The sequence below is a fragment of the Oncorhynchus nerka genome, linkage group LG20 (assembly GCF_034236695.1).
Source record: "Oncorhynchus nerka isolate Pitt River linkage group LG20, Oner_Uvic_2.0, whole genome shotgun sequence".
Lineage (NCBI taxonomy): Eukaryota > Metazoa > Chordata > Actinopteri > Salmoniformes > Salmonidae > Oncorhynchus > Oncorhynchus nerka.
Window position 1 is genome coordinate 39,134,157 of NC_088415.1, and position 15,296 is coordinate 39,149,452.

The 15,296-nt window shown below is 46.2% G+C and overlaps 1 protein-coding gene across 1 annotated transcript in view; it reads left to right on the plus strand.

Annotated features, from left to right (window-relative positions):
• Positions 1-208: 208 nt before the first annotated feature.
• LOC115102480 (pleckstrin homology domain-containing family G member 5-like) overlaps positions 209-15,296 on the plus strand; it is a 52,369-nt gene continuing 37,281 nt past the window's right edge. The window contains exons 1-2 of the mRNA XM_065005486.1: positions 209-1,288; positions 8,111-8,187. Of these exons, the coding sequence (XP_064861558.1) occupies positions 1,165-1,288; positions 8,111-8,187 (201 nt within the window). The 5' untranslated portion in view covers positions 209-1,164. The remainder of the gene's footprint in view (positions 1,289-8,110; positions 8,188-15,296) is intronic.

Genomic DNA, 15,296 nt, shown 5'->3' on the forward strand with positions numbered 1-15,296 from the left:
CTCTGTGTAGGAGTAAATTTAAAAGAGATCTTTGTGTTTACCAGTGAGAAAGCCATTGGCCCCAGACTGCCAATCCCAGCATGCATAGCAATGCACCTCTGTATGAATACATTGCTTGTCTGACGGAGTGGAGTGGGTCGAATGCCCCCCCCCCTATCATCCATACATCCTACACAGGCTATGACACTCAACAGCTTGTCGGCTTGTCGCACAGGAGAAGTTTTTGAAGGTCGGTGAGAAAGGGAGGATGATGACAACATAATTATCACTAGGTTGCAGTAACAAAGCACTTTTACCTTGGGAAGATGGAACTGCGTGAGATTTTAGGAGAAGTGATTTGTTTTGACATCGACAGTAAAGTCAGGAGCTCAAGCGAATGGCTTTGAAGGGGATGACGGAAGGGGACTTCTCTTTGTTTGGATGCTTATATAACACCTTGCCTTCAGGAGGGCTGAAGGAGCAACCGGAAGAGACAAGTTACCAAGACCAAAGAGAGAACATTTTAGTTGTTTTTTGGGGGGGGGGATTATGAGGATACGTTAGGTTCTTCAAGGTGTTGAAACCAGAGCACAGTTGGAGTGGAGGGTTTAGACCTGTCTTCTTCTGCTGGGTTGTATCTACAATCCAGATCCTGGAGGGTGTTGATAAGTCAGGTGTCAGAGCTGTCTGTTTTAATGTTAGGGATCAGACTGTTTCAAACCAAGACGGTGGTTTGGTTTCTTCAGAGAGCTAATGAAAAACCCAGTTAAAATGGAAATCTTGACTCATTTATGCCTAGTTGGACATGGAGCGAGGAGCTCTGGTGCATGGCTTGGAGAGAAGGTTCAAAGCAAGTGTTTAGTGGTTGAGCGGGATGAGGTAATATAGCCTAGTTTTGCAGGTGCAATTTTTTTGAATGAAGTTGAATGAGCTGTTGGCAGATTTGAAGAGTTGGACTACATTGGAGAGTTGGAGTCTGAAGATGGATTCCGAGATGAGTTTGATGTAGCAAGGAAGGGAAGATGTAGGTAGTTGTGGGTAAAATAATGCATAATGTCGGTGTGGCATTAGTGTCAGTCGAGTACAGTGATCGGGGGACAGGATTTGTAGGTTGTTTAGGTAAGGTTGAAGAGTTAAGGTCCATAGTTAGGGTTGAGAGTGAGGGAGACTCTGGGGTTGGTTACCATGTTCCTGTATTGGAAGAAGAGGGGGGCGTATGAGCTGGAGACCCTCCCCTCCTACCTCACCGAGCAGGTGGCAGAGCACTACTCCTGGTCTTCCTCTCTGGACGTCATCCATGATCTGTGCGGTAAGCATTAGGATCGAGCGAACGGGATAAGTACACGCATCCGATTATATATTCAAGGGCTGGACCTTTGACCTAGCTGATTGTGTGGTATGTTAGTAATAACATGTTTATTGCATGCTTACTTCCATTTAGACTGAATGGCACGGGCAGGGGGAATTTGATTCCATTGGAAGATGATCATGGTAACTGACTCCATGAAGCCTAGCATTTGACATTTACTATTAGGCCTATGATGTTGTATAATTGATCTGAATCAGCCACGTTGTCATATGACACTGACCAACTTGAAGAATGAAATGTAGCCGGTTGCTCTGCTAGCAGATGGCGATGCCATGTGGTTATACATCAGAGATCTGACCTCCAGAATTTCAGCACCATCATGGAAAGCTTTTTCTTTTCTTTCCATTGCTCTCTTCTTCCGTTCAGTCCGTGGAAAGCACTCGACACTCAGTGACCTGGCATAGAGAGCACCTCAAATGAGAGTAGCCGAGAAGCGAATGGGGATAGGAACAGCTGCTGCTGTGGAGATGAAATATTTACCACAGAAGAAGGAGTGAGTGCATACTGTTGGTCGACGTTCCAAATGACACCCTATTTTGTTATAAGGTGTACTACTTTTCACTAGGCTCTGGTCGAAAGTAGTGCACTATATAGGGAATAGGGTGCCTTTTGGGACTGACACTAGGACAGCTGAATTGCGTTACTGTCTTTCTCCACTCAGTGCTTCTGCTTTCCCCCGTCCACTGCCCTCTATGCCATTAGTGAAAGGGAAAAGGGATGTAATAACTTTGGGCTAGAGCTGGCTACAGGAATGCTCTTATCCAATCCTCCCAGACCTAGCCAGGCCAGCAGTTTCTTGGAGGTCTGCCTCTGCTCTGTCTGTTGAGTCGCTGGGCAGCTTCAGGTGTCTGCAGAGTAGACCTTTGTGTTCTAGAAGAAGTGGAATGTCTGACTGCCACAGATAGAACTGAACGGCAGGTCTTTGATCCCTACCTGGTCCCACAGTCCTTGTAATTAATCCTCAACTCTACTGCTACTGAAAACATTTCTCAACTAGGCTGGGGTAAGGGTTGCCTAGGGGACTGCGCACTCTTAAAAAATCTAATAAATATTTATTGCAAAAAAAAAGTATCTACCTGGAACCAAAAAGGGTTCTACTACAGGGTCAGCTGAGGGACACTTAAAGAAGAGAATTTTAGGTAGCCATTTTGTTTTCTAAGACTGTGGGGTTGTGGCTTGGGCAGTCCTTTCCGTCTCCCCTTATCCCCTGAATGTAGTACACACTACTGTAGCATTCTTTAACCTATAATCAGGACGCAGGCCCCAATAACGGAGGAACATACCTCTCCACCCTTTCGCTCTGTGCCATTTCATCCCATAGCACTTGCCCCGACACGGAATCAAATCACATTAAATAATCAACTGAAATGACCTGGTGTTGTATGGTGCTGCTCAGTTAGACATTAAGGCATTCAAACATTCTGCTTATGTAATGAATGATCCCCACATGACACTCTTAAATATGGTTATAAGAGTATTATAAGCTGGTGCACTAATACTCTTACTTTGGACAGAATTATGCTTTCAGTTTTGTGGTGTTTTTGGCACTTTTTAAATGTTTTATTTGTTTATTTGTCAGTTATGTCTCTTTCAACATTCGATTGAACTAAAAATGTATTTCCCCTTTTCAACTACGTTGTTGTATACTGTTATCCAGGCGCAGCCTGAAACTCAAACAAATCGGTGAAATACATTTTTTTCTTCCTGCATCCAAATAGTGATCCACCCTCCACTATCTGCCTCTCTTCTGTTCTAAATAGTTTCTCATTGTTGTGCTCTGCTGGGGACTTTGGTAGTGGAGGAAGCACTGTGTGGCCGTGTTTTTAGATGTGTGTGTGTGTGTGCCACTACAGGGGTAAAACAACATCAACAGGATGACTTTGTTCAGGCCCCACTGACTGCCACTGAATATGCTGCTCCATTAATAACAGCTGGTCCGTCGTTTGCTGTTCTGGAATAACAAGGCCCAGCCAGGCAGCCCCAGCTGCTCCGCTCAGGCCACCATTTCTGCCGAGTGTACAAGAGTACTTGCCTGGTCCCAGATCTGTTTGTGCGGTTTTGCCAACTTCTATGAAATTGGCAAGACACCACAAACATATCTGGACCAGGCTACAAGAGTGCCAGGGTTTCAATAATGGTGGCGGTCTAATTAATCAAATCTAATTTTATTTGTCACATGCGCCGAATACAACCGGTGTAGAAGGTGAAATGCTTACCTACGAACCCTTTCTCAACAATGCAGAATTATTTTTTTTTTTTAAATATTAAAAAAGAAAATGGTAACACAATAAAATAACAATAACGAGACTATATACAAGGAGTACCAGTACCGAGTCATTGTGCAGGGGTAAGGGGTGCAGGGGTGAGATAATTGAGGTAATGTTTTATTAAATTTTTATTTAACTAGACAAGTCAGTTAAGAACAAACTCTTATTTACAATGACAACCTACCCTGGCCAAACCCGGACGACGCTGGGGCCAATTGTGCCCCGCCCATGGGACTCCCAATCACGGCCAGTTGTGATACAGCCTGGAATCGAACCAGGGTCTGTATTGACGCCTCTAGCACTGAGGTGCAGTGCCTTAGATTGCTGTGCCACTCGGGAGCCCTGTACATGTGGGTAGGGGTAAAAGTGACTAGGCAATCAGGATATATAATAAACAGAGTAGTTGCAGCAGTGTGTGTGTGTGAAAGTGTGCTAATATGTGTGTGTGTGTGTGTTGCAGTGTCAGTGTAGTATGTGTGTGGGTAAAATCCAATGAGTGTGCAAGAGAGTCAATGCAAATAGAAAGGGTAGCCATTTTGTTAACTGTTCAGCAGTCTTATAGCTTGGGAGTAGAAGCTGTTCAGGAGCCTTTTGGTCCCAGACTTGGTGCTCAGGTACCGCTTGCCGTGCGGTAGCAGAGAGAACAGTCTATGACTTGAGTGGCTGGAGTCTTTAACAATTTTTAGGGCCTTCCTCTAACACTGCCTAGTATAGAGGTCCTGGATGGCATGAAGCTTGGCCCCAGTGATGTACTGGGCTGTACGCACTACCCTTAGGGTCGGATGCCAAGGAGTTGCCATACCAAGCGGTGATGCAGCCAGTCAAGATGCTCTCAATGGTGCAGCTGTAGAACTATTTCAGGATCTGAGGGCCCATGCCAAATCTTTTCAGCCCCCTGAGGGGGAAGAGTCATTGTCATGCCCTTTTCAGAACTGTGTTGGCGTGTTTGAATTATGATTGGTCCTTAGTGCCCTCCTCCCTAATAGGCTGTCTCATCATCGTCGGTGATCAGGCCTACCACAGTCATGTCGTCCCAAAACTTAATGATGGTGTTGGAGTTGTGTGTGGCCAAACAGTGGGTGAACAGGGAGTACAGAAGGGGACTAAGCACGCACCCCTGAGGGGCCCACGTATTGAGGGTCAGTGTGACGGATGTGTTGTTGCCTACCCTTACCACCTGGGGGCAGCCTGTAAGGAAGTCCCCAAATCACGTTTCCCATCCTCATCTTTGCCTCCCCAGTTACATCACACAGTGGTAGCGCCGGGAAAAGGTGTTTGTGTTTTTATAGCAGATGCTCTTTAGTGTTAAGACATCTTAACAATTAATCTCTTTTGTAATGGGGCTTCTTGCTGGGACAATTTGGCGCAGATGCGGAGTTCCTTCCCAGTGCCTTCCAGCCCGCCTCTGACACTGAAATAAGCTATGCTGACACATGCAGCGCAATAGAGTGAAACACATCTCTGCCAGCCCCAGGCCTAGGAAACACCTTGTTCCCTGGCAGGGCAGCAAGCTCTCCATCTGCCATCTGTCTTTTGTCTTCTAGGAGACGGTCGACGGCGGCCATTGCATAATAATCCTTTTCCTGGCCTGTGTGCAACCGGCTCAGACAATCGCCCTCCCTCGATCCCCTTTCAAATGAGAGAGGGGGGAATAAAACGGAACAAACAGAGAATAGCTCAGCCTCAGACGCCCGATGTGCCACGGCAAAGCTCAGCAAATTGAATGCAGGACTGAGGCATTCTTAACATTCCGTATAAAAGTGTGCTCAAGGCTTGCGGCGAAACGTACTCTTGGCTCTGCCTCGCTCTGCCTAAACATGGAGCTGTGCTGGTGAGGCTGTGCGGGTCTGAGGGAGAATGAGGTGATGTAAGGTTTATGGGTGAACGAGGGAGTGAGGTAGAGTTAGTAGCCTGGTGGTCTACTCGAAGGGCTTTATCCAATTCCTTTTGACCATGATGTTGGCCTTTGACTTGACAATGATGGAAGAGTTGATTACAGCACACAGGATCGGACTGGGCTACGGGGGTCTTCAGCCAGTTGTGGCCATGGTACAAAATATCCCGTTTTCATTATCATGGCCTTACACATCCCTTTTCTATTTATTGCTGTATGAAAGTGACTTGCTTGCCACTCAATGCTGTGTCTTGTTTATTGACGTTATGCCTCCGACTTGAGGCACTGGGAAGCTGTAGAGAGAGCAAGGGAAAGGCTGTGCAGTCTGAACGCTCTGCTGTCTCTTTGGTGTGCATCAACTCATTGTCTGCTGTCACATGTGGCCTTGTGTTTGTTTGTTTTTGGCTTAATCAGCAGTGCTGAGTTCAGGAATTCCTGTTCATCAGAGACACACAGGCGGTGAGGGGCAAATAGGCAGAGAAAGGGAAAAGTGGAGTACGAGGGTACAAAGTGATCCAAAGCAGGAGAGACGGTGATGGGAGGCGAGTGAGCTGGAGAGACCAAAGGGGGAAAGGCCGAGGGCGGGAGGAAGAGTCCCATAGTAAAGGTATGGTACACAGAGGTATAGGCAGCTAGCTATATGAGAGACAGAATATCATGAACTTCACAGGTGAGAGAGTGTTGCTACAGGGTCAGGGGTCAGAGATCAAGAAGCAGACCCCTGGTCGGCCATTACCTGGAGCTTGGGTCACCTCTGTGGCTGGGTGCCTCTGCGGACCTCATAGTGGAGCTTTTCCATTTCCTCTGCACTGGCCGAAAACAGTTCTGCAGTGCAAAATTGTTGCCTTTAGGACTAGACAAGTGTCATAAAAGACTTGTAGTTTGAGGAAAAGTGCCTCTGAAGGAAGAAAAAAATCGGAATAAAAATGTGTTTCTCCCTGCGCAGTGTGCTGCCTGTAAACCTAGAAGGAGTCATTAACAGAGGTGGTGTTGGCAGAGGCCCAGGATGAGTGAGAGCACGTCTCGGCCTGCTCCCAGGCAAGGCAGGAGGGACAGACTCTGGGAGGGATTGCCCCTGCCCTGCTGCTATCCCTGCCTTGTGCCATGCCTGTAGTGGAAGAGCAACAGGTGTGTTTTGGGGGATTTTAGTAAGTTGTATCGCAGCCCTTGATCCAGACCTGTTTCTTGGCGTGAGTGGGGTTTAAGACTTGTTTTGTCTCATTTAAGAAGGTTAATAGGTACGTTTGAGGTCCTCTCTCTGTAGCTCATGTACAAACCGAGTTAACTTTTGGGCTCAGAACTGGGTATGTTTTAGTTTCTGGTTGCTCCTGTGTTTTTGTGAAGGAATCCGTTTTGATATTGAGATTTCTGTAGTCTGTGTGCTTCTCATTCAAAACCACTTTTGGCTGGCACTAGCCACTCACCACTTTGTCTTTACATTGATTCTAGTTGGCTAGATAGGATGTTCGTCATTGATCCTGGAGCCTGTTGTTTAACATGTTATATACTCACGATGGAGTATAAGAAAGAGTGGGAGAGACACAGTCGTCACTGTGGACAGGTCTGCTATTCCAAGGTTCTTGGAAAGTTGTTGCAGTACAGCTCTGTCATGTCTGGACCCTTTTGGCAACAATGCCGTTTTCTCGGTCTTTCAATTGAACTCTTACACCCTATATATAGAGCATTCTCAGGCCTGATGGGTTTACAGTATGTTTTCAAGTCAGATTTTATTGGTCACATGGTTAGCAGATGTTAATGTGAGTGTAGCGAAATGCTTGCGCTTCTAGTTCTGACAGTGCAGTAATGTCTAACAAGTAATCTAACAATTTCCCCAACAACTACCCAATACACACAAATCTAAAGGGGTGAATGAGAATGTGTACATGTAAGTATATGGATGAGCGACGGCCGAGCGGCATAGGCAAGATGCAGTAGATGCTATAAAATACAGTATATACATGTGATATGAGTAATGTAAGATATGCAAACATTATTAAAGTGGCATTATTTAGAGTGCATTGTGTAAAGTGACTAGTGATTCGGTCTCAATGTGGGCAGCAGCCTCTCTGAGTTTGTAATTGCTGTTTAGCAGTCTGACGGCCTTGAGATAGAAGCTGTTTTTCAGTCTCTCGGTCCCAACTTTGATGCACCTGTACTGACCTCGCCTTCTGGATGGTAGCGGTGTGAACAGGCAGTGGCTCTGGTGGTTGTTGTCTTTGATTTATCTTTTTGGTCTTCCTGTGACATCGGGTGGTGTAGGTGTCCTGGAGGGCAGGTAGTTTGCCCCCGGTGATGCGTTGTGCAGACCGCACCACCCACTGGAGAGCCTTGCGGTTGAGGGTGGTGCAGTTGCCGTACCAGGCTATGATACAGCCCGACAGGATGCTCTGGTACATCCTGTTTGAGTTTCTGCCTATAAGACGGAAGAAGCAAGATGGCATTGTGGGCAGATTTGCCGAAGGGAGGGCGGGGGAGGACTTTGTATGCATCGCGGAAGTTAGAGTAGCAGTGGTCGAGGGTGACATATTTATTTGGTCTGTGTGTGTGATCTTCTACCGAGGTGTGTGTTTCTCATGGTCTTTCCTCTGCTGTGTGTTCCAGACGAGAAGCCTGTTCAGGAGGAGGACTGGGTGGTGTGCCAGCATCCTGAGTGCCCTGACCGTCGACAGGCCTCGAAGGTAAGATTCACATCCTTGGATGGGCCAGTCAGTTAGGGATTATCCCTTTGAGCCTGATTCATTGAGCCCAAATCATTATCAAATAAATCCACAGTGAGGAGAGCTCAGTGTGTAACTTTATTTCATTTAGATTGTCAGTTTGGACAGAACTCGTATGCTACACGAGGTCCAGCTTGACCCCATAAGACCTTTACCCTTGTAAAGGTATCTAGAATATTGAAGCTCTATGGTGAGGTCCCGCTACATACAACCTGATTAGGGAGAGACTCCTTTTCTTCTGTTAGGTGTTAAAAGGGTACGAGGCGTGAGGCAGTGTGTCTGGCCACTAGACTGTGAAAGGAATTATTCCTTTGAAGCGGCTGCTTTCTGAAAACAGGACCATAGCCAGACGGCCAGATGAACCAAAGCAGTCTCTGTCTGGTCGCTCGGCTCTCCCCCAAACGGTCCACTTCACAGGAGCCCTTTCTCTCAATCTGGATAAGATGTGTTTCACCCTCAGTTTCTGTGACCGAGCAACCGGTCCCTTTCTTTAACAAAAAATTGAAATGATGGACTGGAGTGAAAGAGGGGAAAATAATAGAGAGAATTAATGGAAAAGAGCACAAAGCTAGGGAATAAAGACAAGACAGCACAGGGAAGGAGAGTTATCGACAACAAGGCTAGTTCAAGCAATTCTCTGTTGCAAAATCGTATAAGGAAGTTAAGGCACAAGGAGAGCTGGAGAGATGAACCTGTAGTAGCTTCAGTCTCTTAGCCTCTCTTCGGCTTCACACGTTATTGGGCAGATCCGTCCCGCCCCTCCTTTCCCTGGGTGATAGAAACACTACTACTGTACATCGCTTTTTTCCTGCCCTGCTCGTGTTATAACAGGCAACAAGGATCTTCTACAGGCCTTTTAGGATTTTGTTTGTAAAATTTGAGCAAGAGCCAGTGAACGTACACAGTGGGTGAAGTGTCTACATCGTGTGTCAAACTCAAGTCCTGCAGGCCCATTCAGGCCCCCCGGGTGGTTTGAGTAAACTTTTTTTTATTTTATTGTATCATTTTTTTCTACCAGGGAAAAACAACCCTCTGTCTACATTGAAAAGACTAAAACCATATCAAAACTGTAGAAATGATAATGGACCTATATTATACAGTGTCTTCACTTTTTCCACGTTACTAAGAATCGCCGAAACCAAAGCTGGATAGTCATGGAGCATCGAAAATTCCAAAAGAGATGGATAGAGGACTATTGTTTATATATTTTTCTAATCAGTGCGTCCCTTCGGACCTTGGCGAAGACTGAATACGACCCACAGACAAAATTTGTTTGACATCCCTGGTCTACATCGTGTGTGTGTGTTGATCTGTGCACCGGTGGGAGGAGGGGAGTTCATTTGGGACTAAGCCTGTCCGACTGACGCAACCCGTCTCCTTGGCCGAGGTCACGGGCTGACGTTATGTAAGGAGATTAAGACGAGGCCTGTTAGTTATGGGGACTGGACTGGGATAGGAGCAGGGGAGGATTGAGAAGCTCGCTGGTGACTGGGATGGACGGGAGGGAGGGAAGCCTTGTTTTCAACTGCAAGCAACAGCCCTGTCCCAGCCTCAAATCTCTCCCCCACTCTTCTTCTTTGCTGCCTTTTTCTGTCTGATTTCCATTTAATCATCTACATCTCTCCAGTCGGTTGACAAACTCGTATATTTCAGAGGATGGCACAGCAAACCCTTGTTCTCTCACTTGTGCTAATGTTGTCTTCAGTTGGCAGACAGAGCAGCAGGGAAATGTCCATGTCTCCTGTCTGTGACAGATCTGGTCTTAGTCAGCAGGGGGCGCTAATGAAGCAGGCCAGTTATGCAGCAGTCCCATCTCTTCTTATTACCTCTTGTTGCGTTTCACTCCGATTGCCTGCATTGCATAAACGTTTTAGACATGATTAGAGCTTTTTAAAAATACACTTTGTATTATATCCCATGTGGTTTTAAATGAACTCATCAAAGAAGCCATTTGACTCCGAACAGAAACATTCAACTTTTTACATTTCATTTTAAGAGTATTTTAAGGAGCTTGAACAAACCCTTTGAACTGAGCTGCTTTTGGCAACGGGGAGGGAGAGAAGGGGAGATAGAGAGTCAGTCAACTGGACTGCAGTCTCTTTCCTCACGTTATTTCTCCATTTTTATTTGAAAGTGCTTGGTCTTTATAGCTCTTCCTTTGGTCCTACTTCATAGTATTATAACCGTTCCATTCTGCGGTAACTCAGCGCCCCAGAGGCATTTGTGAGTCTGTTCCAGTCACCGCATGAGACATGCGCCCTGGCGTAGCATTAGTCAAGTTCACCTGTCCAATAATTCACTGAGTACATCCAGGTGTCCCATGAAAGTCTGGTACTGACACTACCTACTATAGCTGTCTACGAGTAGAGTCATCATCACATTACTTAACACTACCTGTACTGAGGATAGGCTTAGATAACTATTTCATGTGTTTTCCAAAGGGTTTGTACCATAGTCGTATGAAGCTAATTTAAACCTTTGTAGGTCTGGGACTGTTCAGGCCGATAGCTAGGCCTTTAGTTCTGAGTTAATACTGGACTGACTGACTGCCTAACCGTGCTGTGGCGGTTAGCAGCAGGGCCGTGCATGGACCTTTCAGGGGGCAGGTGCTCAAAATGAGTTCTGATTGACAGTTACAGATATGATTGGTAGTTAGACATGATTGACATCAGGAAAAGAGGGTAAACTGTCAGCTGATCATTGATGTTGATGATGGCTGTAAATCTGCTATATTGATTGTTTCTACTGATTGTGATACATCTTCAATGCTTTTAAATAATAACTTAATAATATAGATAATATTGATAATCTTTTAATTCATGATGTGTGGCTTGTGTGGATATTGTTGTATATGGAGGTTAGCTAGAGTCTAGACTACCTATTCAGTGCTTAATTTGTCATTTGTGCCGTTATTGTGCCGAAAATCTCCCCCTGCAAGAATCCCCCCCCCCTCTCGTGAACGCGCACACACTCAATTCTTCATTGCTGCGACTTGCTTGCTAGTTGAGATTTCACTAGTATTGTCTGCAGCTTTCGGTTTGGCTATTTGAAAAGTGTATTAGTCTATAAATAAATCTCTTTGCCAAAATTCTTCATCTCCCCCATGTCTTATTCGACTAGTAGTTGTTCTGAAATGTTTATTGCGGGGGGGGGGACGCATTTTATTGCCTGCCCAAAGCTCCTCCTTCCATCTTGGGACTGCAAGGCCTGGCACACTTCAGAATCATTTTGGTAGCTCATGTTGACTAGTAGTGTGAGTCACAGAAAGTATTTGACTCTGGCCACAAAATTTAAGGAAATTAGAAGGGGGAGAGAGGATTTCGGCAAGGCCATTTTCTTGCCTGCCAAAATCTCCCCCCACCCCCCTTCTAAATTCCTTAATTTTGTCACTAGAGTCATAAACTTTCTGTGGCACACACGACTAGTCAACAGTGTGGAGACGAATGGATTCGGTTCAGTCGGTTGTCCTGATAGCTGGCAACAACAGCAGCATGGCGCTAGTTAAAACTTGTAAAAGAAAGTGAAGTTTATTTTGATGGGCCAGGGAGAAATAACTTGTAGTATCGATCACAGACCTATATCCATCCTGCCCTGCCTATCTAAGGTCTTCGAAAGCCAAGTCAACAAACAGGTCACTGACCATCTCGAATCCCACCGTACCTTCTCCGCTGTGCAATCTGGTTTCCGAGCCGGTCACGTGTGCACCTCAGCCACGCTCAAGGTACTAAACGATATCATAACCGCCATCGATAAAAGACAGTACTGTGCAGCCGTCTTCATCGACCTTGCCAAGGCTTTCGACTCTGTCAATCACCATATTCTTATCGGCAGACTCAGTAGCCTCGGTTTTTCGGATGACTGCCTTGCCTGGTTCACCAATTACTTTGCAGACAGAGTTCAGTGTGTCAAATTGGAGGGCATGCTGTCCGGTCCTCTGGCAGTCTCTATGGGGGTGCCACAGGGTTCAATTCTCCGGCCGACTCTTTTCTCTGTATATATCAATGATGTTGCTCTTGCTGCGGGCGATTCCCTGATCCACCTCTACGCAGACGACACCATTCTATATACTTTCGGCCCGTCATTGGACACTGCTATCTAACCTCCAAACGAGCTTCAATGCCATACAACACTCCTTCCATGGCCTCCAACTGCTCTTAAACGCTAGTAAAACCAAATGCATGCTTTCCAACCGATCGCTGCCTGCACCCGCATGCCCGACTAGCATCACCACCCTGGATGGTTCCGACCTTGAATATGTGGACATCTATAAGTACCTAGGTGTCTGGCTAGACTGCAAACTCTCCTTCCAGACTCATATCAAACATCTCCAATCGAAAATCAAATCAAGAGTCGGCTTTCTATTCCGCAACAAAGCCTCCTTCACTCACGCCGCCAAGCTTACCCTAGTAAAACTGACTATCCTACCGATCCTCGACTTCGGCGATGTCATCTACAAAATGGCTTCCAACACTCTACTCAGCAAACTGGATGCAGTCTATCACAGTGCCATCCGTTTTGTCACTAAAGCACCTTATACCACCCACCACTGCGACTTGTATGCTCTAGTCGGCTGGCCCTCGCTACATATTCGTCGCCAGACCCACTGGCTCCAGGTCATCTACAAGTCCATGCTAGGTAAAGCTCCGCCTTATCTCAGTTCACTGGTCACGATGGCAACACCCATCCGTAGCACGCGCTCCAGCAGGTGTATCTCACTGATCATCCCTAAAGCCAACACCTCATTTGGCCGCCTTTCGTTCCAGTACTCTGCTGCCTGTGACTGGAACGAACTGCAAAAATCGCTGAAGTTGGAGACTTATCTCCCTCACCAACTTCAAACATCAGCTATCTGAGCAGCTAACCGATCGCTGCAGCTGTACATAGTCTATTGGTAAATAGCCCACCCATCTTCACCTACCTCATCCCCATACTGTTTTTATTTATTTACTTTTCTGCTCTTTTGCACACACAAATCTCTACCTGTACATGACCATCTGATCATTTATCACTCCAGTGTTAATCTGCAAAATTGTAATTATTCGTCTACCTCCTCATGCCTTTTACACACATTGTATATAGACTCCCCCTTTTTTTCTACTGTGTTATTGACTTGTTAATTGTTTACTCCATGTGTAACTCTGTGTTGTCTGTTCACACTGCTATGCTTTATCTTGGCCAGGTCGCAGTTGCAAATGAGAACTTGTTCTCAACTAGCCTACCTGGTTAAATAAAGGTGAAATAAATAAATAAATAAATAAAATAACCCTCTGGATGTCACCGTGACATGCCAATTAACTAACCTAGCGACAAGCCTGTGCCAATGAATGTTGTATCAAGGTGCTTGCCAATGGGAGACGTGATTTTATTTTGAATAGGATAACAGCCTACACAAGAAATAACTTGTCAAATTGGTAGTAGCCATCTGAATGGCATTATCCGAGATGCAGTCTACTGCCCAATGGGGAGAGTTTGCGCTGCAAGCCGGCAACACTACAATATCGGGAACAGTGTCCTTCGCTTGCGTGTAGCCAATAACAGCCCACAAGCTTAAACTAGCTAGCTGGGAAGGGCTCATCAGGATCACTGACTGAACCGAATCCGTTTATCTTCACTTGACTCTTGCTGCGAGACATATGTCATCAATTTGGACATGTGGAGTGTCCGTATAGCCTCCCCCTTTCCGGTTTCACTGACTCACGCAATGATGCGCAGCTCACTCGCCAGCAATGGCCGACGTGTTTGTGCCAAAAACACACTGTAGCGACCCGCACAGACAGCTGTGCGTTATGTGTTATGTTGTTTGTGTTGTACGTACCAGTACCCAGTGTTCGCGGGGTCCGCCATGCCAATCAACCTGCTCTCTGCCAATCACGGGAATGCCTGGAATGTTCTGATGCCGGGCATCCTGGCGGTTGGTGGAAGGGGGTTGGGCAGGGGGAGGGAGCACTGGAAGTTAAGACCAGGTTTAGCCATTGTTCGCTCTGTTACGTCTGGCCTTCACAAGAGAAGGTCACGGTTGTTTTTATAGGGTATCCTTCATTTATTTGGCGTGGGCTACGGCCAAACGGTAGCCTGTGTGAAGTTGGGTTAATAAACCGTCAATTCGTAAACTCAATTCTTTATCTGGACAGTTGTTCCTTTTGTGATCTAGTCAGGTCATTGCAATACCTTACTCTGTAAAACAATGTTCGCCCAATAGGCATATTTGGAAGTTGATCAAATATTTTGGTAGCTTACAGCAGATAGATTCCAACCTGTTTTCCTGCGATTGGATTTGAAATGAAAGGCCTCTCTTAGCTGCATGCTGTTCACCTTCAGATGTGCTGCTTGTTCCCGACTTCAGGCTTATGCCTAGTTATTGGGCTACACACAATCTGCAGCTATTGGTCTTTTGTGGCTAAATTATAGGCCTAGTTGTGGTGTAGAAGGTTATTGTGAATTATTTAATGTATTTCTGACCAGACAGCAGTAATTTATATTTATTTGGCAAATGTATTTACATTTGTCAGGGGTGCTGCAGCCCCTCCAGGACCCTTCCCGCGGCTATGGTTCTAAAAGGAACTGGTGATCATCCAACCAGACTGAATGTTAACGATGATGCTAACCAAGTGTTACGCTTCTGTGGCAGCACTGTTGATATTTAAACTAGGTAGATGGCTACACACTCGACCGGCGAAGCCATGCATTTTTGGATCCCGGGCGGGTGTGCCAAACTCCATACGGGACAGACTGGGAGAAAGGCACAAGCGTCGCACATGTGCTCCGTATAGGGCAGATCAGAGGTCGGGTTGGGGGGTGGCGAACTTGACGAAGTCACGACGACTTGGGGGCAGTGGGCTCAGAACAACAAAAACTGTTTACAAAAAAATGAACACAAATTATACCACCCAAAAGGGAACTGGGTGGGATGGCAAAGGGGCAGGTGCTTGGGCACAAGAATACCCTGACTTGTGCACCTGACTGATTTAGAGGCAGCATTCTTGGCACAGGAAGGAGAAGAGGCCAGTCTGAGCTCGCTCTGTAACAGGTCTCCCACATATACAGTTAATTACACCCCTCCCCCCCCCTGT